The sequence below is a fragment of the Equus przewalskii genome, chromosome 10, assembly GCF_037783145.1.
Source record: "Equus przewalskii isolate Varuska chromosome 10, EquPr2, whole genome shotgun sequence".
Lineage (NCBI taxonomy): Eukaryota > Metazoa > Chordata > Mammalia > Perissodactyla > Equidae > Equus > Equus przewalskii.
The window spans coordinates 46,284,137-46,310,753 of NC_091840.1; the positions used below are offsets into that span (position 1 = coordinate 46,284,137).

Consider the following 26,617-nt stretch of genomic DNA (forward strand, 5'->3'; position numbering starts at 1 on the left):
CTTCACTCTAAGCTGTGTGCTTCCCCTTGGCCTTTATCAGTAACAAAGGAGTTATTTTAACTCCCAACTGCCTTACTCTTAATTTTTCTGTTTTGCTTCTGAATTTGTTCGTAACCTGGTCAGAGAAAGATATTTTTTACGGGACCCCCTCAGAGACCTCAGGATACGTGACGATAAAGAGAACAGTCCACTCAGAAGATCTAATAGTCGTGAACTTGCCCTTAGTAACACAGTCTTGAGTTTAAAAAGGCAAAAAAGTGACAAGAATATAGGGAGAAGTAGACAAATCCTCAGTTATGGTGGGAGATTTCAGAAACATCTCTCAGATACTGATGGACCAAGCCGACAAAAAATTGTGAGGAAATAGAAGATTTGAGCAATGCAGTTAACAAGTTTGATCACATAACATACGTTCCTGAACTCAACAAAAGAAAAAAAAATACATTCTTTTCAAGCCCACATGGAACATGAAAAAGAAAGTCCATATATTAAGCCAACAAATTTCAAGTAATTAATATCATACAGATTATGTTCCCTGAATATAAGAAAATTAAGATAGAAATCAACAATTAAAATACTGAAGGAAGAAGCTCATACATTTGGAAAGTTAAAAAAAAAAGAGAGAACCCTTTGAAATAACTCGTGCACTAGAGGGGAAGTCACAAAAGAACTGAAAAATATTTAGAACTAAATGACAATGAAAAGACTGCCTATCAAGATGTGTGGGATGCAGGTAAAGTGGTACTTAGAGAAAGATAGAAAGTTTTAAATGTCTTCATAAAAAAAATGAAAGATTAAATGAGCAAGCATACAGGTCAGGAAGTTAGAAAAAGAACAGTAGAAAAAACCCAAAGAAAATAGAAGGAAGGAAATAAAAAAGACAAGAGCAAGTTAGTGCAATAGAAAGGAAAAATAAAGAATAGAGGGGCTGGCCCGGTGGTGTAGCAGTTAAGTTGGCGCACTCTCCTTTGGCGTCCAGGCGTTTGCCGGTTGGAATCCCAGGTGCAGATCTATGCACCGCTCATCAAGCCATGCTGTGGTAGGTGTCCCACATATAAAATAGTCTGGAAGATGGGCACAGATGTTAGCTCAGGGCCAATCTTCCTCAGCAAAAAAGAGGAGGATTGGCAGCGGATGTTAACTCACGGCTAACCTTCCTCAAAAAAATAAAAAAAATAAAAAAGAGTAGAGATGATTAACAAAACCAAAGGCTATCTCTTTGAAAAAATTAATAGAATAGATAACCCTCAGCTACGACTGATTCAGGAAAATAGAGAAAACATACAAATGGATAGTATTACAGCCATGAAGGCAGGGACACAACTACAAAGAGAGCTGAAGCCCCAAGAGAACACCCCAAAGAACTTGATATCAATGCATTTGATGTATAATTTTATAGAAAAAAATAAACTACCAAAATTGACGATAAGGAGTAGATAACTTCACTTTCACCATTAAAGAACTGAATTGTTAGCCAAAGGTATCCTCCCACAAAGAACCCAGCAGGCCCAGAGATTTCACTGACGAGCTTTAGGAAACCTTTAAGGAACAGAAAATCCCTATGTTATACAACAAATTGCTCCCCAGCAATTTTATGAGATTGGAAGAATATCTGACAACAAAACCTGACAAGGGATGTACAAGTAAATTAAAAAAAAAAAAAAAGGCCAGTTTTGCTATTGAACATAGATGTGAAACTCTAAATAAAATATTAACAAATTCAGCAGGATATGAAAAAATAATACATCATAAGCAAGTGAAGTTTTACCCATGGCTTGAAAAGATGGCTCAACAGAAATGTAATCCACCAGGTTAATAGATTAAAAACCATGTGATTATCTCAGCAGATGCAGAAAGGCATTCTGTAAAATTCAGTGCTTTCGTAATGTGCTAAATGAATCAGAGGAACAGGCTAAATTTAGTCTTATGGTAAATCCTTTTATAAAGCAACTTTCATCCCATTTATATTTTGAGCAAATCCAGATCTTCAGATATTAGATTTTTTTTTTTCATAAAGGTTTAATTGCATGTGAGAACCCAAATATATTCAGAAGCTGTGCCCAATTCTTTGGGAAAAGAGAAAACCCACAAACAAACCAAAACATAATGGTGGACTTGAAGATGACTCTTTGCATTTCCTGTATTTCAGTTGCAGACAGCTTTACCAGGCAGGTTCTTTAAGTAAAGTAGTTCCCCCTTATCTGTGGTTTCTCTTTCAGAGGTTTCAGAGTTAGACCTCAGCCTAACGAGGTCTGAAAATATTAAATGGAAAATTCCAGAAATAAAGAGTCCATAAGTTTTAAATAGCATGACATTCTGAGTAGTGTGATGAAATCTTGCACTATCCCGCTCCCTCCCACCCAGGGTGTGAATCACCCCTTTGTCCAGTGTATCCACGCTGTACACGTTACCCACCTGTTAGTCACTCAATGGCCGTCTGGGTTATCAGATAGACTGTTGCTGTGTCGCAGTTTGCAGTGCTTGTGCTCAAGTAACCCTTCTTTTATTTAATAATGGCCCCAAAGTGCAAGAGCAGCGATGCTGGCAATTCATATATGCCAAAGAGAAGCCGTAAACTGGTTCCTTTAAGTGAAAAGGTGAAAGCTCTCGAGTTAATAAGCAAAGAAAAAAAATCATATGCTGAGGTTGCTAAGATCGATGGTAACTTTTATGACAGTATATTGGTATAAATGTTCCATTTTATTAGTTATTGTTAATCTCTTACTGTGCCTAATTTATAAATTAAACTTTATCATAGGTAGGTATGTAGAGGAAAAAACCGTAGTATATATGTGGGGTTTGGTACTATCTGAGGTTTAAGGCACCCACTAGGGGTCTTGGAACGTATTCCCTCAGATAAAGTGCATGACTGTATCCTCCTCTCAAGGGGTACCTAAGTAGGATTCCATTTTCCCACCATTTGAGTGTGGTGCCCAACACGTGGGTTGGGTGAAATGCGACAGACCTGACCTCGGGGGAGACATGAAGCAAGGGTACCTGCCTTGTGGCCTGGCGTGTTCTCAGCCACCTTCCCCATTGACTCCATTTTTCATGGACGTTCTTTTCTCTGTTTGCAGGTCCAAAGTGAAGACAGTGCATGAGCGGATTCCATTGGCTGGACTGAGCAAGTTGCCCAGCGTCCCTCAGATTGCAAAGGTAAAAACTGATCCCTGAGAGAAGGTGACTTCCTCTTTTAGCCCAGGGCTGGCCTCTGGGATGGGGTGCAGGGTTGTCCTGGGTGGGCTCTGCCCTTGGGGAGGGGAAGGCCACTGTGCTCCTTGGCCCTTTGCTTCCTGGATGGGGGAGGGGGAGGGCTGTTGGCAGATACCTCTGTCTTCCCCACATCCTCCTCATCTCATCCTGGCTGCTGAGGCTGCTCAGGATAATCCATAGTGTCTGCCCCCAAGTTCACAGCTAGTTCAGGAGGCAAGAGAAATGGAAAGGCAGGGCTGGATATGGAGAGTGGGACTTCAGAGGAGGAAGGGGAGGGGGTGGCGGAGGAGACTTCACAGCAGAGGAGAGTTGGGCTGAAGGATGGCCAGGCTGTTGATCTAGACGGAGGACCCCCTCAGGTGAGGAGCCATCAGCTGGTGGAGTGACCCATGTCCCTGCTCTGGGGTACCGGGAACCTGGCAACTGAGGCAGCAAACTGGGGTGAGAGGGATGATCAGCTGGGTTGGTTGCACCTGCATTCTGGGCGCGAGAATCCCAGACAGAATTGGGCCGAAAACTTTGGTAGCCTCTCTTCGTCAGGAAACCCCAGGAAGGTCAGTTGACTTTTCTGACCACACACTGGTGTGTAGCAGAGCCAGGATTTGACCCCAGGCCTCCGGACCCTGCAGGTCTTGGCATCCCATGCGCTTTCTCTTGGTGGGCTGAGGAGCCCGGATGCTCGCCATGGACATGGCCCCTGAACTGTGTGCATCTCTCTTCCTGCTTAGGCTTTCTGTGACGACGCAGTGGGGCTGAAATTCAACCCTGTCCTGTACCCCAAGGTGAGGACCTTCATTCCTCCCCTTACCCATGGCTCTGCAGCTTGGCACGAATTTGCACACCTGTGGCTCTGTGGAAAGTTCTCTGCATCTTGGTGGGGTTTCGTGGAGTGTCTGTGATAAAGCTCCGTATGTGCCCCTCTCCCTGCCTACCCCTTCATTACCCGGTCCACTGAGAACCCATCCTTGGCCGTGCCTGAGGCTCTGGCCCCCATGAATTGATCCCCAGCTGCTGTGGAGGCAGCAAAGCTGTGGCAGTGTTGCCGCTTCCCCGCCTCACTCCGGTCTCACCTCCCGGAGGCCAGTGCTGGAGTGGGGAGTACTTCCAGCTGGGGGGCAGATGCACATCTGGTCAGCCATCGTGGAGGGGTGAGGGGGGCACAAGGCAGAACCCCACTAAGAAATAAAAGGCCACTCCTAGCCTTTGGAGTGGCTCCCCATAGCCAATGTTACCACAGCTCCGAGGCCTTACAAGCCCCTCCCTGGCCCTAGTTAATAAACTGGCTATTTCTCTGTTATTGGTTTCCTTAGGACTGGACTGATCTTGACCCCAGTTCTGATGTGGGGGTGTGGGTGGGCAAAGGAGCATTAATAACAAAACAAACCAACAAGCCCACTCAAGGACTACAGCAACGTGACAGGACTTGAATCACCTGTGGACAGTGAGTTGCTTTAAATTGGTCACAGGAAGAGGCCCAGTGCACCGGCTGCTTCTTTCTAAGCCAGCACGGTCTGGAGAGAAGATGGAAGGCAGAGCTGTGCTTCTCTTCCACTGTGGGCCAACACTGTGGCAGCTGAGGCTTGCTGGGGCTGGTTTGGTCCGTTCCCTGAGTCCCGATTCTGACAACCAGGAACTGTGAGGTGAAATGTTTGGTGGGGAAGAGAGGCCCTGTCCTGGCTCGACATCCAGAACCCCCGGAACAAACGCCTTAAATGTTCGTGACTGGGCACGGCTCTCTATTTATCCCTACACAGTGGCTGAGCTAATGGCAGTGTCCTTTCCTGCACAGAGAATGTGCTGGAGTCCTCTCAGACGTGTCTTTTTAGCCCTCTGAGCATCTGTACGCGCTTAGCAGTAATATGCTGCCTTGCACTGAACATTTCTTGTCATTCAGACTGCCCCTCCTTTACCATTAAAGCTGAATTAGTGAGGTTTAACCAGACATTAAAACCCCATCATAAGGGCCTAACTTAACCGCAAATTTGGCAATTTTTGTTGTCAAATCACATCCACTGAGAGAACCCACTGATGCTCATTTGCATAATTCTCTCTATAACTTGGAAAGCCTCCGACTTTGGTAATAATGGAAGAGCAGCTGTATTTTCATGTTTTCTGTTTTTGAAACACTGCTTAGTCCGGCTGGGATGTTCATCTGGCCGAGTTGTGTGTTTGTGTGTATTTTTAAAATTCGCAGAGTTTAGAAGTTTCCTTGGAAGGTCTCCGTGGCCAGGTGCCTCTTCCCTGGTGGGACAGCTGCCGTGCCTTTGACTCATCCTGGGTGGGAGTGGGGGGTTCCCTCTGGGGCAGGTAGCCACGCTCTTCCAGGGGGAGCTGAGAAGCGTCCATTCCCTCAGGTGGCTGACAGCCTCACAGAGCTGTATGGTGGGTGACAACCTAACACGGGCCACATGGTCCCGTCAGCAGGTCGTGCTTGGTTTGCTCTTCCTGTTGCATAAAAGGAAGTGTGCCTGGAGTGCCTCCTTTTTATTGCAGAGAACATCCCACTAGCACCCAAATCTTCTCTAACAAGCTGGTTCAGCTCTGATCTTTCTGGAGGGTTCCATAGATGATGATGATGATAGCTGCTCTGTGCTCAGCACTTTATGTGCCTGGTCTCGCTGAATCTTCACAACCACACATCTCCATTTAACAGATGAGGAAACTGAGGCCCAGAGAGGTTAAGTGGCTCACTCAAAGCTACACAGGTAAAAGCAGAAGATTCAAAATTAGAGTTTAGTGTTTCTGATCCCCAGACACCAACTTTTTGAAGAACAATAGAAAATTAGGCAGAAGCAGTACTCAGGGTTTTTTTTCTTTGCATATTGTATTAGGGTGTGTCCGCCTTGTAGACCTCTTACTTTGTGGATGAGGGGGAGTGAAGTCTGGGCAGGGGCAGTGCCTTGCTCAAAATTGTACTGCTGATTAGGGGTGGAATAAGAGCTGGCGTCATCCTCACTGACCAGTTTTGGGGTCCTGGCTTCACTTTTTACACCACAGATAAAACACTGGGGTACAGTTAATTCCCTGAGTCCTGCTGGACTCCCTCTGTGCCTGCGCCTTGGCTGGCATATCCAGATGGGATTGGAATGGTAATCCAGAGGTTTGCCCACTGCTGGGGGAAGCTGAGTGGTGCTGGGAACCAGCTGAGACCTTTGGAGTTGCATCCTGACCATCTGCTTCTGACCTCACCCTTTCTCTTCCTCGACGTGTGTGGATGTTGCATATCAGGGGGACATGTCCTCCACCAAAATTTGCTTCCTTCCTTACCTCCAGGTTAATAAACCATCTGATTTTTTTTCTCCCCACATTTTCCAGGCCTCCCAAATGATTGTGTCCTACGATGAGCATGATGTCAACAACACATTCAAATTTGGGGTCATTTATCAAAAAGCCAGGCAGGTAAGCACCACAGATCCCTACTGGTCACTAGATCCTGTGGTTTCTCACTGGGGCCTCTCTTTTCCCCTCCCCCAAGCACAGGAGCCCTGCACTAGGCTCTTACATTTTCTGAATACAACAATCACATTTCAAATATAAATTAGACTAGAGGAGGCAGAATCTTCAAGGAGGACTACTCCTCAAAAAAGCCTGCAAATTCTTTAAATGGTAATGTAGTTTTTCATACAGTAAATTCTAATTCTTCCTGGCTACCTTACCTTATATTTAATTCTGGGCTGTTGGTCAGAAGAAAAATCAGACTGGGTGAAGGGAATGGATCAGCACAAGCTGCTTTCTCCTTGCCCACCATTCTCCCAGCTTGGACTTAGCTTTTTCTCCCCAAACTTCAGTAGAGTGCCGGAGCCACTTGTGTGCATCTCTTCCCAGCTCTGAGTTCAGTGACATCATGTTGGTAGCTTGAAATCAGCCACGGTGGAAGTGTTTACGGCACGGAAATCAGCAAACCCCGGAGCTTCTGTTTTCTCTCTTAGGAGAGCCGGTTGTTAAAAATTAATCAGTACACCACTGCTCACCCTCTTCTGTTTCTTGTGGCACATGCTGCTTTGGAGTTAGTTGACTAGAATAATGTTTCTCAAAGTGTGTCCTGAGAGACGCTAGACTGATGAGGTACTCTGTGAGCAAATGACTTGGTTGGAGGTCAGTTGTGGAACATTTTAAAGGCTCTAAGGAACCCCAATGTAAAGAACTCTTTATGACTTTGTTGAACTCAGTATGTCCCATACTTGTCTGACCACAAACTTCCCGTATCTCCTACCGTGAACATTTATGAACATCCTGAGTAGTGGTCTGCTGAACGCACGGTTTCCTCGCGTGGGTTGTTTGAAAGAAGGGTCCACACCCATTTCATCTTTGCATCATCTAAGAGCCTAGCATGGTGACTTTACATAAATACACTCATAATTTTTTGTTATGTGAATTAATGACTAAAAGTTTGACTCTGCTAATGGTAGGTCGCATCTTCCAACATTATCTGTGTTTTTTTTTGCTTGACAGTGTCTTTCTTGGCTAGTTAATAGCTGACTTCCTCGTCTGAAGATAATAGCCCACAGAGACATGTGTTCACTTAGACAGACTTAAACACAGTGAAGAGTTTAGGAGCTGACAGACCCACACAGATGAATCTTATAATTTCAGGGAGGTTATTCAGGTAGCCGCTCTAATTATTTTCACATATTGCATTTTTATTTTGTACAGCTCTGCTAATATAACCCCCCAATTAAAGTCCTTTGCTTGTGAAATTTACCAAAGCAGATCTCATAAGGTGATTACAATCCCATGTTCCAGCAAAGTTATAATTATTGAACGTGAACCATCTACCTCTGAGAAGGAGTCTGAGTGTTGTTTATGTACCTGATGCTGCGAGGCGAGGTGGGGGCGTGTGGCGAGATAAAAGTCTTTTTTTAAAAAACTCGGCAGATTGTTGTTTTGCAAACCTGTATCCAAGGGGGCAATTAATATGAACATTTGTTGCATGAAAGCCCTGTGCTGGTCTTCGGATATAAATAAGCCCCACCTTACTCCTCTCTTTGTCAGGCACTGTGCTAAGCACTGTGGGGGATACAGGGATGACTAAGACCCCCTCCCTGAGTCCATGGTCAAGCTCAAGGCCAGTATAAAAATAAGACGATGCTAATACCAGGCTGGGTGTAAATCCTGGAGAGAGGTGCACACCCCAGAGCATGAGTTGGATTGTTTTCCCAGTAGAAGATGTGTGTTGCCTGGAAGCAGCTGTTCCCTGACACTCTGGCCTCATGACCTGGGGCAAACGGTGTGTGGACTAGAGTTGCAATGCCTTCCTGCTGTGCTATACTCAGGGTTCAGCAAACATTTTCTGTAAAGGGCCAGATAATAAATATTTTAGACTTCACAGACCATACTGTCTCTGTTGCAGGCGCTGACCCTGCCTTTGTAGTGCAAAAGCAGCTGTAGACAATACTAAATGAATTGGCCTGGCTGTATTCCAATAAAACTTTATTTATAAAAACAAGCAGCAGGCCAGACTTGGCCCACAGTTTGCAGACCCCCGTTAGCGAGCAGTGTTTCCCAAACTTCAGACATGCACAAACCACAACTAAGATCCTGTTATTCGCTCCACTGTATGCCACCATTACACTTTTTAATCACACCTTTCCTATTAACTACTTAATGTTTTCTTTAAAAAGTTTTTTTCACCTTAAAAGCATTTTTAAAGGAAATTTTATGTCACTACTCTAATTGGAAAATCAGTATCACTTACGTGAAATGAAGGTAATTCTAAAAAGAAATACTATAAAGAACAAAGTTACTGAAATCTAGCTAGATTCTGTTGCCTCTTGAAGACATAGAACCTGAGGTCTGCTCTTTTTTGTTGTAAAGGAGGCGTTAAGGAGGTGTTAAAGAATCACTTATGGAAGACTTTCCCCATGAAGTGTGCGCAGACTGGAGTGTCTTTGTGTCGTCTGCAGTTTTGTTGCTGTCTGTGGGTGTTTGCAGAGCCTTCAACTGTTTGCAGATCCTGTCACTGTGGGCAGAGCCTACTGCTCAGGGAGGACCACTCAGTGTTGCAAGCCTGTCACAGTTGCAGAGCTTGCAACTGTTTTCAGCTTTGCTTTCTATTTTTTTAAGTTAGTTAACTTTTTATTTTTAGATATTTGTAGATTTATACAAAGTTGTAAGAAAAAATACAGAGAGATCTTGTGTACCCTTTACCCAGTTTCCCTCAAAGGTCATGTCTTATAAAAGTAGAACACAATATCCTAGCCAGGCTACTGATACTGATACAATCCACAGATCTTAGTCAGATTTACCCATTTTACATGTGCTCGGTTTTTAGGGGGGTGTATTTCGTTGTATATAATTATATCATGTGTGTAGGTTCCAAAGTTAAGATCCAGAAGAACCCCACCACCACAAGGATCGCTGTGTTGCCCTTTCATAACCATGCCCGCCTCTCTCTTGCCTCCATGCTCCCTTCCACTCCAGTCCCCAAATCCCTGGCAACCACTAATCTGTTCTACAATTTCTAAAACTTTGTCATTTCAAAAACGTTGTATAAATGGAATCATACAGTATATAACCTTTGGGGGCTGGGTTTTTTCCACTCAGCGAGATTCACGCAAGTTCTTTGAGCATATCCATGGTTGTCTCCTTTGTGTTGGTGAGTAGTATTCTATGGTATGGATGTACCCTGCTCTGTTTAACCAATCACCCATTGGGGGACATCTGGGTGGTTTCCAGTTTTTGGCTATTATGAATAACGCTGCTATGAACATTTGTATACACGTTTTTGAGTGATCATAGGTTTTCGTTTCTCTGGGATAATTGCTTAGGAGCACAGTTGCTGGGTTATATGGTAATTACATGTTTAGTTTTATAAGAAGCTGCCAAACTGTTTTCTGGGGTGATTGTCCCATTTTACATTCCTACCAGCAATGTGTATGAGAGATCTGTTTTCTCTGCATCCTTGCCAGCCTTTTGTGGTGTTACTATTTTTTGTTTTAGTCATTCTGATAGATGTGTGGTAATACTTCATTCTGGTTTCAGTTTGCGTTTCTCTAATGCTTAATGATGTTGAACATCTTTTCAGGTGCTTACTTGCCATCTGTATATTTTCTTTGGTGAAATGACTGTTCATGTCTTTTGACCATTTTCTAATTGGATCTTTTTTTTTTATTATTAAGTGTAAACATTTTTTCTACCAATTTTATTGAGGTATAACTCAGATACCATACAGTTCACAGTGGTATGTGAATTATATCTCAATAAAGTATACAATTCACTGGCTTGTGGTACATTCAGAGAGTTGTGCAACTATCATCTCTATCTAACGCCAGAAAATTTTCATCATGCCCAAAAGAAACTCCATACCCATTAGCTCACTCCCCATCACCATTCTCTCTAGCTCCTGTCAACCACAAATCTTTCTGTCTCTATGGATTTGCCCATTCTGGACATTTCATATAAATCATACTATATGGTCCTTTGTGTCTGGCTTCATTCACATAGCATAATGTTTTCAAGTTTTGTCCATGTTGTAGCATGAATCAGCACTTCATTCCTTTTCATGGTGGAATTACATTCCATTGTATGGACACGCCACATTCTGTTTATCTCTTTGTCAGTTGATGGACTTTTGGTTGTTGACATTTTTGGGTTATTATGAATAATGCTGCTATCAATATTCGTGTACAGTTTTGCGTAGACTTATGTTTTGGTTTCTCTTGGGTATATTATTAGGAGTGGAATTGCTGGGTCATATGGCACCTCTGTGCTTAGCCTTTTGATGAATTACCAGACTGTTTTCCAAAGAGACAGCACCATTTTACATTCCCACCAGCAGTATATGAAGGTTCTGATTTTCCACATCCTCACCCATACTTCTTGTGTTTCATTTTGATTGTAGCCATCCCAGTGGGTGTAAAGTGATATCTCATTGTGGTTTTGTTTACTATTGAGTTTTGAGAGTTCTTTATATATTCTAGATACAAGTCCTTTGTCAAAAGTCCAACTATTGACTTTTCATTTATAGATTGTGTTTTTGGTAGCAAGTGTAAGAACTCTTTGCTCCAGCTTTGATTTTTGTACTGACCAGCAGCCTTTGTCCAGATAGAAAGTCCTTATTAACCAGCCCTGAAAACCCAGCTCTGTTGAGTGAGCCTCTGTGGGTCCTTCCTCCAGTTGAGGACAGAGCCACTGGGTGGTGAATGTGTTGGGTCTGGGGAGAAAGGAAGAAAGGGACCAGGGATCTGGACAACCACGTTGCTTCCCTTGGCACCAGGAAGGCTCTTCCTAATTCCTGCCCCTGTTCCTGTTTCTCTTTCAGACCCTGGAGGAGGAGCTGTTTGGGAATAATGAGGAGAGCCCAGCCTTCAAGGAGTTCTTGGACCTTCTGGGAGACACAATCATGCTGCAGGACTTCAAAGGGTGGGTTTTAGCCAAGGGATCACTCCGGCCCCTTTGTCTAGGCCCTAGAGGAAGGCCAAGGGGTGACAGCTGAGCTTCAGGGAGGGCTTGTGAGAGTTAAAAACACATGTGAAGAACCTGGGATTGTTTTTCAGCAGATGATCACACTCCCTTCCCTGCGTTCCTAAGGAAATGGTGGTCCAGGGGATAATCCAGAATGGCAGATGACCTGAAAGGGATTGACGTTGGCCTTCGGGTGCGTGATGAAAGTGCTCCACCTCGGATTTGGCTTCCTGATTCCATTTGGTTCAGACTGAGAGTGAAATGAATCCATCTTCCCCATCACTCACCTGCCAGGCTTTCAGGAAAGAGGGCCCTGTGCAGTTTTGGGGGAAATGACCTATTTTAGACAATACACAAAAGCAATGGATAATTAAGAGTTGGTGGAAATATAATAACCCTCCTGGCGGGAAGCTATGCAACAGTCTGTGGTTCTCTGAGTGGACAAAAAGAATTGGGGCTGTTGCTTGGAAAACTCTGGCCCTCGATTTTCCTTGACAAAAGCAACGTTTGGGAAGGGCCTTCCGACCTGGCCAGCCTGTTCTATGCCTGGTGGCTGGCACATGACTGGGCCCCCAGAATTCCCCACTGTGGCAGCCACGTTAGCAGGATCTCCTATCCTGTGTGGAAGCACCCAGCTCCGTGCCCGGCATGTAGCAGGTGTCCATAGTCACTTTCTTCTCTGCTTCCTTCTCCTTTTTTTTCTCCCTCTTCCTCTGTCTTCCTCTCCCTTCAAGGTCATCACTGCTGTCTGGAGTCAATCGCACATGGGTTAAACTCCCATCTCCACCACTTATTAGCTCTATGACTTTGAACAAGTGAACTGACCTCTGAAAGCCTCAGTTTCTTCTCTTGTGAAAAGGGAGGTAAAGATAATATTCCCCCACTAGGTTGTCGGGAAATAACGTAGATAATGCATGCAAAGCATTTGAGCTAGTGCCACACGCAGAGTGAGCGCTGGTAGGCATTACTGTCCTTGTTATACCACTTTCATCCACTCTGAGACGCCATCGTGTGTCCTGATTTCAGAGATGTTAAAACGTGAAAAAAGGTGTGTCTTAGAATAGACAAAATAAAATCTATTAAAACCAGGAAGGACCCCAGAGATCATATATTCCTGTCCCTTTATTTTGTAGAGAGAGGAAACTGAGGCCGAGAGGGATGCAGTGAAATGCCCGTGGCCATGTGCTGACTTAGTGGCAGAAGCAGGTCTAGAACCTGGAGCGCCTGACTCCCAGCCTAGTGTGCTTCCTGCTGTGCCCGGCTGAGCACATTTTCTGGCTTGTATTATAGTGCCTGAGGGGACCGATATCCAGGGTCTATTTTATTTCATTTTATTAAAGGAACCTGCATCTTCCTCTCTTTGCTGAAGAATATGATGCACAGCTAGCAGCCATAAAGGAAGAAGGGGCTCCCGGAAGCCCACCTAGGTCCTTAGTTCTTTTCTTTCTTGCCTGTTTGGAGATGGCCAGAGAAGGGGCCTCCTTGGGTACCTCCAAGCTGGGTACTGCCTTGGTTGAGTCTCCACGTCAGGGACTGGCTGAGTAGAAGTCAAGCATCTGTCACCTCTCCTCGCTGGCGCCAGATGCTCCCGTGGGCTCACCACCATCCAACAGGATGGCTGGTTGCCCTGGCTCTGGGCTGAGGACTTGGACATGGCCTTGTAGAGAGCAAAGGCTTATGCCCAGCCTTGGGGGCCACTGGCACCTGGGACGACATTTGTCTGGGATTATGGATGAACGATCTCCCTTCCCACAAGACCATATGGTGTGGAGAGAACACAGCCAAGGCTTGAAATGGAGGTTCTGCCTTGGTCTTTTTTTTTTTTTTCCTGAGGAAGATTAGCCCTGAGCTAACATCTGTGCCAATCCTCCTCTATTTTTTTTGTATGTGGGACACCTCCACAGCGTGGCTGGTGAGTGGAGTAGGTCTGTACCTGGGATCCAAACCTGTGAACCTGGGCCGCTGAAGTGGAGTGCGTGGAATTTTAAGCACTCTGCCTTGGCTTTTAAATAATGGATTTATGGTTGGAACGCCAGGGCTTGTCTGCTCAGAAGAGCCCACCTACCTGTATTTCACGCTTCATAACCTCTCTGCCTCAACTCTCACACGTCTTCTCCTTCATTCTCCTGCTCCCATATCCTTTGGGGAGGTCGCCCCAAGTTGCCCACTTCCCCTCACTCTCTCTCCCCGGCACCTGCCCTGTTTCACTGACAGTTTCCGAGGAGGCCTGGATGTGACCCACGGACAGACGGGGGTGGAATCAGTGTACACGATATTCCGGGACAGGGAGATCATGTTTCACGTCTCCACGAAGCTGCCGTTTACCGAGGGAGACGCCCAGCAGGTAAGCTGGTTCGGGAGGGCTGTGGGAGCCCAGGGCGTGTGAGGTGAAGGCCTGCTTCTGGGCTGGTCTGCCCGAGCGACTGTGGCCCCCCTCCCCATTTTCATAATCAAGAGGCCAGACTGTTCCGCTGCGTCCTCATCAAAGCTGTTCTGCTGTGTTATCTCACCAAGGCCACGGTCAGCAGCCCTGTGCAGGAGGCAGGACAGGGCTCGTGGTTATTCCGCTTTGACCAATGGGGAGACAGCAGCTCTGCACGGTGAAAAGACTGTTTCCCAGATTAGGGGCAGAGCCCGGGTGCTTTGATCATGGAGGGTGATGGTGAAGAGTACCTGACAGGGTCTGCAGATGGCAGCTTGAAGCCAGCTCTGCCGCTTAGGGATATGTGACTCCGGGCAAGCCGGGTAACCTTGTGGCCTCATTTTCCTCACCCGTAGAATGGGGATAACACCACGTGCATCACAGAGTCATCGTGGGGATTACATAAGGTTCTGAATGTAGGGCTCAGTACCATGCCTGGCTTGTGGCAGGCTTGCTACCTAACAGCTGGTCACTGTCCAGGCCACTGTGCTTTTGGCTGCCTTCCCGCCCCGGTGATGTGCAGCTGGTTATTGCCTGAGACGGTCCCTCCCCCTCCCAGCTCTGCTGCTCTCAGCCTCATCTCTCAGCACACCTGCTGTGGGCAGAAATTCAGCCTTTGCCTCAGCCAGGGAGCCCTGGTTGAGGCCTCTGCTTCCAGTGTTTTCTTGCCCTCTCTCTCATTTGCTGCCTCTGACAGCTGCGTGTCCCCAGGGAGGGCCCGGCTTTTTTTCTCATGGACCCCTGAAGCCAGCAGCTGGTCCTGGCTACTGCACCCTTTGCCCTGTCCCACCGTCTCCAGGAAAATAAGAAAGGAAGGTGGACCATCCACCAGACCCTGACCGTTCAATTCTGTGCAGGGAACTGGGGAGGCAGCACAGATGTGAAGTTGTAAACATCGTGCCTGGCTTCTTAGGGAAAAAGGAAATTGGCAAATGAGACTGTGATTTGGCTCTAAAATCACTACTGAATGTTCTAGAAACAAATGGGAGCAGGATTCCTTTTGTATCCAAAGTAGGTTTTCTCTCAGCGTTTCACCTTCCATCTCTGTTCTGTCACGGCTGCCCTCACTCGCTGCACCAGCCCGAGGCTGAGGGTTCTTCTCTGCCTGGCTCTCTTTTCGTCTCACGGATGTTCAGTGGGAGGGATACAGAGCTTGGCTCACAGCCAGGAATGAATAAATATTAATTTTATTTTCCCAAGAAATGGGATGATGTGTGTGGAATGAGGCAATCTGTGTGAAAGTGCTCAGCTCGTGGCTCAGTATATAGCAGGTGGCTCAGTAATTGAGAAACTCATGTGAAATATAGGGTGTGCATGCAGTAGGTGCTTAATAAAGGAACAAATGTGTAGATAAGCATCTAGCCAGGACTTGGTATGGGGGGAGTCTTAACATTTGAAGTCAGGCACGTGAACAGCCCAGCACAGGTCCTGACAAACAGTAGGTGCTTGGTGATTGAGGTTGCCTGTGAGCCCCTGGCACAGTTTGGGATACTGAATCGGAGTTAGGTCTCTCTCTCCCCTGTGACCTCTGCCAAGCCAGGTGCCCCTTGTTTCTCTAAGCGTGGCTCTTCTCCCCTCTGGTATAGAATGATCCACCCCCTCATCCCTGCTCTTCCACATTTCCATCAAGTGCCTGCCCCCATCTCCTCTTCCAGGAAGCCTTCTCAGATTGCCATCAGGCCTTTGGTTTTGCCCTCTTCTTGGCCCCTAGAGTCAGGCACTTTGTCTGCAGCAGCTGATTTAGCACTTGCTGGCTAGTGGCTTTGTTAGTGTTCTCAGGTGGCTTTACCTGTGTTTGCGTCTCTCCTGGATCAATTACAGGCTCTACCAGGGCAAAACCCAGCCCTCACCTGTTAACTGTTCTCCTTGAGTCCTGAGTCAGGGCTCTGCACTGTTGAGCTCAGTAAGATGCTTGCTTGTCTCTGCCTAACCATTTCAGCATCTTCTCCATTTTTTTTCTTTTTGATGGCTTCTAAAGATTGCAAGAGAAACTCCCTAGCGAGCTAGGTCTCAGAGTGCCAGGGTTTATGTATAAAGATAGAATAATGAGGATTTCCTGTATAGACCTATTTTGCTTTCAGGATGTTCCTAACTGGCTTATAACAATGGAACACTTTTTGTTTAGCTCCAGAGAAAGAGACACATTGGGAATGACATTGTGGCCATCATCTTCCAAGAAGAAAATACACCATTTGTCCCAGATATGATTGCCTCCAACTTCTTACATGCCTATATTGTTGTGCAGGCTGAGAACGCAGGCACAGAGACCCCATCCTACAAGGTAAGGAGAACGTCTCATTGGAGGAAGCAGTGGGCCCTGCCCCTCACCCCACTTGATGGATTCAGCGATATTGAGGAACACTGGTTCTCAATGGCTCCTCAGGTCATTCTCCAAAATGGCACTCCTACCTTTGGTGTGATTGATTTTCTCCGAATTCTCGGGTTTCTGGGATTTGGGAGCTAGACTCTTGGTGGAGGGCTCCTTCTGAGCTCATCTCATCCATCTGGCTGCTTCTGGTCTCGACAGCATCTAACTCAAGTGTTGACAAGCCCCGGTTTTCCTATCTGGAGTCTGGTAATGCCATTTGCTCAACTCTAGAGTAAGGCAGAGCCAGAGGAGAGAAAAAAAGAGGAAGAGGAGATTGACAGGAAAAGAGAGGAAGGAAGGTGGTAACAAAGAAAGAAAGAAAAAGGTGAAATGTTTCTGGTGAGAAGGGAGGAGAACCTCAGGGGCCTGGTCCACGCTGGCCACTGGGCGGGCCCCTCTGGTTTAGCTGTTCTGGAGTAAATGCTCAACCTTAATTTGAAGACTCCCTGGGAGGCGGGGTTGCAAGCACCTGAGTCTGAGCCTCCTGATCCATAGGTGGTCTTTCCAGTGGGCTCCCCATCCTCACGAATGCAGAGGAGCCTCTTGCCGCCCTCACTGTGCCTGCTTCCGATGGCCGTGTCGCTAACCATCCCTTTCTCTTCTCTGTGAGAAACGATCCCAAGCTCTTGGGCAGCAGTTTCTCTGTATCACAGTGGTGTTGGGGCATGGGACCCAAGGGAGACAGACTGAGGGTTTTTAAGGTGGATGTTAGTCTTTGAACCCCCTGCAGATATATGCAAAATGTTGAGTTTATGTGCTGCTTTGCATTTTCTGGGGAGAGAGGCCATAGCTCACATTTTCTGAGGTATCCCTGCTCCCCACAGTGTTGGGAAGCACTGCTGTCAGGGAGAAGGCAAAGGAGCCTGTCATTGCTCATGGGCGACCAGGAGGCCTGAAAGTGTTTCCTGTAGAATGACTTAGGCCGGTGCCGGTTGGCTCCTGGGGTGCACAAAGCCATAGCATTTCATGGCCATCTTCGTGACGTATCAATTTTGCTCAAAGATTTTGGGAAAAGAAATGATGTTAGATCATTATTACATCAGTAGAAATCCAGATATATTAAATGCGAAATTCATATCGACTTTAAAACCAAATATGAGATTTCAACAAACAAACAAAACACAGCTCTCTTCTGTTGAGGAGAGCTGATTCTTTACATGCCTGTGTTCATACTCTTCTGTCATTGAGCAGTTTTAGCTGAAAAGTTGGAGAAGCCATGGTTTGGGCATTTCCTTGAATGCTACGGGATTACCTGTTTTGACTGAAATGGGTATTCACTTCAAGCAGCTGCTTGATTTATTGATGGGAGCAAGTTTATTGGTTCAGTGCCTACTGTGTGCTGGGCGCCACACTAGGGGTGGGGCATGTGAAAGTGAAAGTGACATGCAGAACCAGCCTTCACGGAAGGGACAGAAAAGCCAGTGAGTGCTGTTCAGTGGATGGGCCGCTCGAACCACCGACTGGCTCTTTTAACAGCCAGCGGAGGCAGAGGGCTAGGATCCCCAAAGTAAAGCTGTGTGATGGGAGCGTCTCCCAGACCCTGCCAGGCAGTCATGTATGTACGTGTGGCTTGTCTGCTAGGCCTCTGCTGGCAGAATGGGGCCTCCTGTGGATGTTTAGTATTTGCTTTTAGTCCCTGATAGGAAATGGAGCTCAGCTAACTGCTTCTCCACTTTCCCACGAGCTCAGCAGAGTGGGAAAATGCAGAGAAAAATCAGAGATCCGAAAAAGCACCATCTCACCTCCAGCTTTGATGTCAGAAGTCTTGACAAAGTCTTCCGAGCCTCAGTCTGTGGTCCAGGGAGAAGCACTGTCCTCAGGGAGGGTGGAGAGAACGTGCGAAGCAGGACCCACAGGAAGCGCCAGGTTGTCCCCGGGCTGTGGGACCTTGTGCTCCACCTGACAGGCAAACATTAAGGCCAGAAGGCAAGACCTGTGAATGGGGGCTGGGGAGTGCAGAGGGCAGGGAGGGAGACCAGCCTTCCAAAACTCTGTCCATCCACACCCCCAGAAGCACCCCAGGTGACAAGCAGACTGAGGAGGACCTTGTTAGATCCCTCAAAGGGTCTAGGGTGACATGGGACCTTAGCTGACCCCTGCAGGCTTAGGGCCCATGGCAAAGGAGGGTGAGATTTCCTTAGGAGGCCTCCACTGGGGAGGAGGAACAACAGGGAAGAAGAGGAAGAGGAAGGGGAGGACAGTGTGAGAATGTGCAGGCAAAGCCCCAGACTGAGAGGCTCGGGAGCGTGGGATTCTGTCCTGGCCCTACCTCTGACTGCTGTGTGACCTTGGGCCAGTTCCTTCCCTCTCTGGGCCTCTGTTTCCATCTGTGTGAAATGAGGAAGTTGGACTAGACAACCTCCAAGGTCCTTCTAGCCCTGACATGCTGCGGGAGGGGAAGGGGGGGTAGTTGAGAAGGAGGAGTGTGCGTGTGTGTGTTGGATTAGGACTTGGGTTGGGGGAACTCTGCAGTATTTCAGGTGTCCTTTATTTAGGTGCAGGTCAGCAGGGAAAGTTAGAAAAGAAAAGCACTGGGGGACAATGGTTACCCCTTCCTGGGTGCTTGCTGCATACCGGGCACTGAGTTGCACCCTCAGAAGCATAGTCTTTTCGAATCCTCACAAGCGCCTGGTTGGGCAGGGCCTCTCCTTAGCCCTATTTTACAGGGAGGAAATTGAGGCTGAGAGCTGAAGTCGCTTAAGGCCTGAGGCCACAGGGCCTGGCAGCAGTGGAGTGGAGCCCCATCCAGGTCTGCCTGTGGTCTTCATCACTGAGCAGTCGGAGCAGGTGGAAACTTGGCTCTGAAACTCGGTGGTGCATGAAACATTACATCGGATTATTTTTTAGACATGGATTTTGTCCCCATCCTGCCAGATTGGAAGGAAATTCCAGCTGAGCCATCCCCAGAAGTCCGTCCTCTCCCTGTCTGAGGTCACCCTGCCGCCCAAAGTCCCACAAAGGTCTAGGAATCTATGTGAAGCAGCCCACTGGGGCAGACTCCTGTCTGGGGGCCCCCTTCCGCTCACTGCTGATCTGTGGCTTGAGGAACCTCTGCCGTCCTCTAAGGCCTCCACTTGGACAGACGTGGGGATCGTGTCAAGGCTGGAGTCCTCGAGCTTCCCCACCTCCTGGTGCATGCTTATTACTCACACGCCCCAGCCTCCTTCCGCTTTCCAGCCCTGAAGCTTCTCTTCAAGAGTCACCTGCTGCCCCTCTCCTCAGCTTTGCCCCGCCCTGCCGAGAGGCCCTCACTGGATTTAGAAAACAGGAAGGTGGGGTTGTGTTCAGGCAGCTTCTGCTTTCAGCCTGGCAACCCAGCTGTCCTCAGGAGGAGGGAGCAACAAAGGCCCAGCGCTTTGCTGGAGAGGGGTCAGGAGAGGGGACACACTGGGGACGGAAGATGAGTGGCTGTCACCAGGAAGCGTTCTGTCTTCTGCCTTTCTGACACGGCTGCTGCAGTGGGCTTGTCTGGCTGGGAGACTCTGGATTTAAGGGCATGTCTGAAGCCACTTCCCCAGTCAGCACAGACCACTTGAATGCAGGCCTGAGAAGGAGGGGGCATTGGGATGGGCAGAGGGGAGAGGTGGGTCTGGCCTCTGGCCCTGTCCCAGTTGGCAGCCCCTCGGTGGCCTTCCCCCGACTGCCTCCCCAGATTCTGGTTCTGTGGGTAGAATTTTTGACTGGTGCCACGGGTGCAGAGTGGGTCGTGGAGGGGGCCTGTGTTTGGCAGCTGGAATCAGCCAGAAATGACGTCAGCCAAACATGCCCCATTTCCTGACTCTGGGTACTGCAATTGGGGCCATGCAGACAGCCTTGAGCTTGGGAAGAGAATGCCGTATTGATCAGCCCTCTCCCGTTCCCTTCCCCTGCAGACCCTGGGAAGGCCTTTCTTTGGCCGGGCTCCGAGCTGCCTGCTCACCCGGTCTGGCAGACTCTGCATCTGCCCTACTTCACAGGCCAGGGTGGCTGGCGGCGTGCCAGGGCTGGGCTCACGTCAGCAGCCGCCTGGGGAAGGGAGAGGGCAGAGTCTCCAGAGAGGTCTGTAGCCTCGTGGACTGAGAGCAGGTGAAACCAGGGCACCTCCTTGCAGACAAGGGAGATGGAGCTGTGGGCCTCTCCTGGGCCTGGAAGACCCCCAGGCAGAACACCTGGGCACTCTCAGTCCGTTAGTTCCTCCTGCCGTTGGTTCCAGTTACCCAGACTGGCCAGAGGTGCACACCCCACCCAGAGCCTGGGACACCCCTACACAAGCACCTTGATGTTACCCCCACGCCCAGTTCCCATCCTTGGCCCTGGTTCTCTGTTAGTTCAAACCTCACCCGGACTGACTGCTCCTGCGTGTGGGGCCAGGGCTCCCAGACACTAGTCCACCGACTGCACAAAAGCTCTCAGGAGCGTTTAACTGTGCAGATTCCTGGCTCTACCCCAGAGCTTCTGATTCAGTAGGTTTGCAGTGGAGCCCATGCAATCGATATTAACACTTGAAGTGATTCTGCTGTATGGCTGGGTGTGGGAGTCAGTGTTGTGGGAAAATAACTCCAGAGCAGGACTGGGAGGTCTGGATTCTCTGTTCCTCTCTGTGGCTGATCACCGGTGTGCCTTTGGGGGGATCACTCCATGTCTCTGGGCATCTGTTTCCTCATCAGTGAAACAGGGCTAGTAATTCTCACTGTGCCTTCTCTGAGGATTAGGATCCCAGTCAAGTGAGGTAATGAGATAAGGCCTCGTGGACACTTTTACTGCATTAGAATCAGGGTCCCAGGCTGCTCCTCAGCCCTGTCCAGTCCTCTTGCCAAACCCGCTTCTGGCCTCCAGGAATGCAGATGGGAGCACGCAGATGGCTCTGCGCCGTCCAGCCCCACTTCTAGGAACAGTGACTCGGGCGGTGCTGGCGGTGGCTCACGGGGGCACTTCATTTGTGTTCTGGCAAGGGGATGGAGGAGGAGGCGGGTAGATCTGCTGTAGGATGGGGCTGCCCCAGCACCAGGGCACAGAATGTGGCATGCTGTCATCCTCTGCTTGGGTCTCTTCCAAGCTCCTGGCCCACACCGAGATGCTGTGTTTCAGGTCTCGGTCACTGCCCGGGAAGACGTGCCTGCCTTCGGGCCACCTCTGCCCAGCCCTCCTGTTTTCCAGAAGGTAAGAAACTCTCCTTTCTGCTCCTCTCATGCCTAAGGCTTCAGGTGCCCATACCTGAGTGGCCGCGGTTGGAGTGGGGCTGAATTGGGCTGGGAGCATTAGGAAGACCTTTTGCAGGGTTTGAGGGTCTCCACCTCTCCATCCTGCTACCTGCCTGGCCTAGCATAGGGCTTCTTGTCAGGGTGTTTGACACTGGGGTTGCCTTTCTGCTAAAGGAAGGGTTTTATACCATGTTCCAGTCCCAGGACCCTTGGCCAAAAATGGCGCCCAGTCCTGGAAATGCCACTGTGGGTGTGCAGGGTGCATTTCCCAGGACAGGGAAGCTGGTTTCCACGTTGGCATCTTAGCAGGTGGGCTTGCTCTGGGCTAGAAATGATCACGTCAGGGGACCTTTCAGAGGCCCTCTCCAGACCCCTGCTCTGCCTACCCATTACTGTGGCTGAAGCCCTTTTGGCAACAGCTGAGACTGAGAGAGGCCCGGGGCATCTTGTCTGTTCCAGGGCCCAGAGTTCAGGGAGTTCCTGCTCACCAAGCTCACCAATGCAGAGAACGCTTGCTGCAAGTCTGACAAGTTCGCGAAGCTGGAGGTGAGAGCGTGGTTTCCGAAGGTCTTCCTCCTGCCTCTCTTAGTGGGGGGGGGGGGGGGGGGCGGTCTATACTCCTGTATATAAGGGTAGAGGGACGTGGAATTGTAGGGTGGCTCTTGGGCCTTTGGCTTGGGTTCTTTGCTGACCTGGGGACCCCTGGGAGATGAGTTCTGTTGAGACCTGCTGCTCTGGAGGTGCCTGCAAAGGCTGTGTTGCTGACAGATCTAGTCCTGGTCTGTGTGAATGGCGCCACCTGGAGGCGGTATGAACGGCCCTGGATGAGCATCTGGATGGAGAGGAGCAGTGGGCAGTTGGGTACATGGATGTAGAGCTTGGGGCGGAGATCTGGGCTGGGAGTCTGCACAGTAGAGCTGTGGGATAGCCCATGGAGAAGGGGCAGAGGGGAGAGAGCAGAGGGCCGGGAATGGGGCTGTAGTGTTGACTGCAGCCTTTGTGAGCCTGGAGCCTAGCCTGTCCTTAGGTCTACACTGTCGCCGAGATACAGCTGGCCAGAATAGCAGCCCTCAGGCCAGGTGTCTGGAGCCCCCAGGGAGAGGGCACGCCTCTGCCCTCAGTGCTAGCTCCACAACCCTCACCCTCTCCCTTCCAGGACCGGACGAGGGCTGCCCTCCTGGACAACCTTCACGATGAGCTCCATGCCCACACACAGGCCATGCTGGGACTGGGCCCAGAAGAGGACAAGTTTGAGAATGGGGGCCATGGGGGATTCCTGGAATCTTTTAAGGTACAGGCACAAGAGTGGCTGGGGATTGCTGTGGCAGGGAGCGGGTGGGACAAACGGGACGAGGTGCAAGGTCTGCATGCTCCTGACCCCAGAGCCCAAATGCCAGCCAGAGGTGGCAGGACCAGCAGGGGCATCGCAGTGTTTGCAGAGGGAAGAGGCATCAGGCAGTGTGAGTGGTCGGAGCAGCCAACGGTGTCTGCAGCGTCCGCCATGTCCTTCCTTGATCTGGGTCATCTCCTCCTGAACTGGGAGTCTGATATGCAGGGGCAGAGAAGGAGTTAGCAGCAGGAGAGGAGCCGGTACAAACCAAGAACATGACTGCTTCCATCTGCCTCCTTCTGTGGTCGGGGAGTCCAGGGCAGGACGGCAGGAGCAAGGACACAAGCCTTTGGGGTCTTCAGCAGCCAGTGTGGGGTACTGCAAGGATTCTTCCCAGCTGGCAGAGCATTGGAGGACCTGGCCAGGGCTGGTGGGATGGAGTTACAGGCAAGTCCCAGTGGACTTTGCAAAGGGAAGAACTTTCTAACGAGAACAAGCTGCTAAAAGAAGTCCCTGGAAGTATTCAGGTGGAGCTTGGACGGCCACTTAGCTGATGTGGGGTGAAGAAGTTCATCGTCATGTGCTTGCCGAGTGCTTGTTGGTCTACCCAGCACTTCCATCCAGGGTCTGATTTGAGTCTGGCTTCAATCCTGTGTGGTTGGCAGAAGGAGTCTTGTTATTTCCACCCACAAGTGAGGGGACAGGCTGAGAGAGGCCGCAGGACTGCTCCAAACCTCACACCTGAGTACAGGTAGAGCCTTGTTTCACCCCCAGGTTTTCTGGTCCTTAAGTCAATGTTCTACTGGATTGCCCATTGCAGAATGATTTGTAAAGCTACCGTTTTGAGGGCAGCGTGTGTGGGGTTAGGGTTGGATCTGCCTGTGTTAGCATCCCAGCTCTGCGTCATCATGGGCAGTCTTCACAGTCTCTGAGCTACTCTTTTCTCATCAACAACACAGGGATGATACATAGGACCTCTGTCATGCAGTTGTTGTGACAATTAGTTGAAATAGTGTCTGGAACAATTCGCATGGCCTGGAATGCAGTAAATGCTCAGTGAAAGTGTTAGCTGTTATTGTTGTGTAAAGTGAAAGCTTAACCCGCGTGATCCTGTCTGGAACCTCACAGCTGCCCTCTCTGCCCTGAGAAGAAGGCTCTTATTATGAGTATAATAATTCATACCCAATTTTAATAATTATGGGTATAATTTTACGTGTGAGGAAACCAAGACTCAAAGGGACACAGTAATTTATCCCAAGTCACCCAGCAGACGCGGGAGCTGGATCCAGGTCTGCTGGATTCTGAAGCCTGTGTTCTTAACAGCTGTGTGACACTGCCTCCTGGTTCCTGACTCGGTTCAGGTTCCACCCACACTAGCCTGGCCTGGGCAAGCCTGGGTTCTATATCTCGCTGCCTGGCTGGACCGCAGACAGCAGGGCAGGGCTTTGCTGGCCCTAGTCGGGGCCGGCTGCCCAGATTCCTCACGAGGGTGGGGGTCGGAGCCCAGCCATTCTTCCAGGCTGGTGAGAGATTCTTGGGGCATCTGGCTCAGTCCTGATGGACAGTGGCAGCCAGGGTGAACTAGCAGAAGCTGGGAGATTACGAGGAAAGCGGGGCAAGGGAGAAGAGGAACGGGGAAGAACAGGGGAGCCAGGTCGGCCAACCTGGCCGAGACAGGAGTGAAGGTGAGACCCTATGAACAGGGACTTTGTAGCCTCTGCCCCACATTGTATCAAGCATATCAAACTGCTCCCATGCCCCACAGTAAATGTAGTTTATATATGACTTGAGCTGCGGTTGCCTAGTTGACATGGTGTTATATTTTGCAGACATTTAATGCAGTATTTGTTGCTTTCAGTTTTGCAAGTTTCCTTCTGTGGTTTGGAGTTATTGTTTTCTCAGGTTTCAAATACTTTATTCACCTGGAAATGCTTGTAGGCTGTGGACACTCTGCCATGGTGCCCAATGGGTAAAATGGCCCAGCAGCTACAGGCAGGTTGCGGGTCTAATGGAGGGTGGCCTGAGGCCACTGGTCCAGTCCCCTGCCTCTGGCAGGAGGAGCAGCTCATCTGTCTTTGACTCCAGTGGGTCTGTCTAAAGGGGTTTCCAAGAGAGAAGATGCTTCAAGACTTTATCATTACTTGTATTTGATCTAATAATCCAGGGAATTCTTCTTTTCAACCCTAAGTCCTTCCAACTGAAAGGCTGAAAACAGGCCCACTTCTGCATTCTGCTTCCATGCCTGTCTCCGGGGTAGCACTTGGGGGTGAGGGAGGGGACTGTCATGGCCTGTAAGCCTTCAGAGCGTGTTTTCCTCCTCTCAGCTGGGGGACAAGAACCCTTTTGCCCCACGCCTTCCTTCATTGCTCTCATGTCTCTGAGCTGTGGAGGCCAGAGCTGAGAGTGGGCCAGGCTCAGCAGCATGGAGCCCAGTGCTGGGGGATTCTGATGTTTGGGCCGTGCCTGTGGTCTGACCCAGCTTGGGAAACAGTCTCTAGTTTTGGTATGTCTTCGTGGGCCCCTTGGGTGGTGCCGTGGTGTCAGAATTATTGGGATTCCTCATGCGGTCCCTTACCCGGACCTTCATGGAATTCCTCTTGAAAGAAGTGGTGCATGAAATGATGCCAGGACAAAAATTTGCTTTATCTCCTTCCTGTCAAAGTTCTCATCTCACAGGTGCGTGGAAGCATAATTGAGAATTCCCAGGACTAAAAGCCATCTCGGCCATCCACCCCTGCCTCTTGTGACTGTCCCTTCCCCCCAAAGGGACCCTTTGTTCCTTTCCTAGGAAGCAGACCCACCACTGCCCCAGGCTGGGCTGCTTGCTCCTCCCACCACTTAGAATAGCTCTTCTTCACATCTTGCTTCAGTTCCACTGGCTGTATTTTAAGCTTTTCTTCCTCGAGACACAGAGCAATTGGTTTATGGACGTCTAGATCTGCTTCTCAAGCTGAGGGGCTTGGAGATATTCTCAGGAATCTGCCAGTGCTACAAACACTTAAATTTTGTATTTTCTCTGATAACATCAAAGAAATATATTTCCAATTATAGAGACTAAACTTTTGCAGTGAATCTCACCGTTAAAAGACATTTCTGTGGAGTAAGTAGGTATATTGCAAATGCAGTCCGTGGGAACCCTGGTGTTGCGGTGGGTCTGTGGACATACACTTGGAGTTTTGCAAGAATATTTTTCTTTATAAAGGAGCTGTACATACTCACCTTTGAAAAATATTGATTTCTAGACTATTGGTCTTAAATGCTGTTCTCAGCCACTGCCAGCTGTTGATGAAGTTTTTGTTGGTCCGTAATGAAATGGAAAGAAAAAGTGACAATACTGGATGTGTCTACATGCTATGTACCTAAAGCACGTGTGAGCCACATTTTGAGAAACAATGACCCTGCCCAGCCCTCCATTGACCTCGTCATGCAGAAGGGAGTGGAGGACCAGGGAGGAGAAGGCTCCCGAGCCTCAGCAGGACTGCGACCACAGCAAGCAGGGAGTTGTCAGGTGAATTCGCCCAGCCTTTGAGGGACTGTGATAGTTAATGCACTGGTCTGATGTGACCCCTAGTGGCCGGAGAGGAGCACCAGGCCTCAGATAACCCCAGCAAGGTACCTGCAGGCTGGGGCAGCTCATGGATGAGAGCTCTGGTCTGCTGGAGTGGAGATGTGGAGGGATAGCTCCTTCTTCCGTCAGCCTC

General features: G+C 49.0%; 1 protein-coding gene across 50 annotated transcripts in view; it reads left to right on the forward strand.

Annotated features, from left to right (window-relative positions):
* The window catches only part of RAP1GAP2 (RAP1 GTPase activating protein 2), a 211,596-nt gene that overhangs the window by 167,787 nt on the left and 17,192 nt on the right, over nt 1-26,617 (forward strand). For all 50 annotated transcript variants that reach the window (XR_011523587.1, XR_011523596.1, XR_011523590.1 and 47 more), the window contains 9 exons: nt 3,078-3,156; nt 3,942-3,995; nt 6,529-6,612; nt 11,474-11,574; nt 13,831-13,960; nt 16,164-16,319; nt 21,474-21,545; nt 22,046-22,132; nt 22,743-22,877. Coding sequence is in view for 34 of the 50 variants with exons in the window: in XM_070562956.1 (XP_070419057.1) it covers nt 3,078-3,156; nt 3,942-3,995; nt 6,529-6,612; nt 11,474-11,574; nt 13,831-13,960; nt 16,164-16,319; nt 21,474-21,545; nt 22,046-22,132; nt 22,743-22,877 (898 nt within the window). In the remaining 16 variants the exon portion in view is untranslated. The remainder of the gene's footprint in view (nt 1-3,077; nt 3,157-3,941; nt 3,996-6,528; nt 6,613-11,473; nt 11,575-13,830; nt 13,961-16,163; nt 16,320-21,473; nt 21,546-22,045; nt 22,133-22,742; nt 22,878-26,617) is intronic.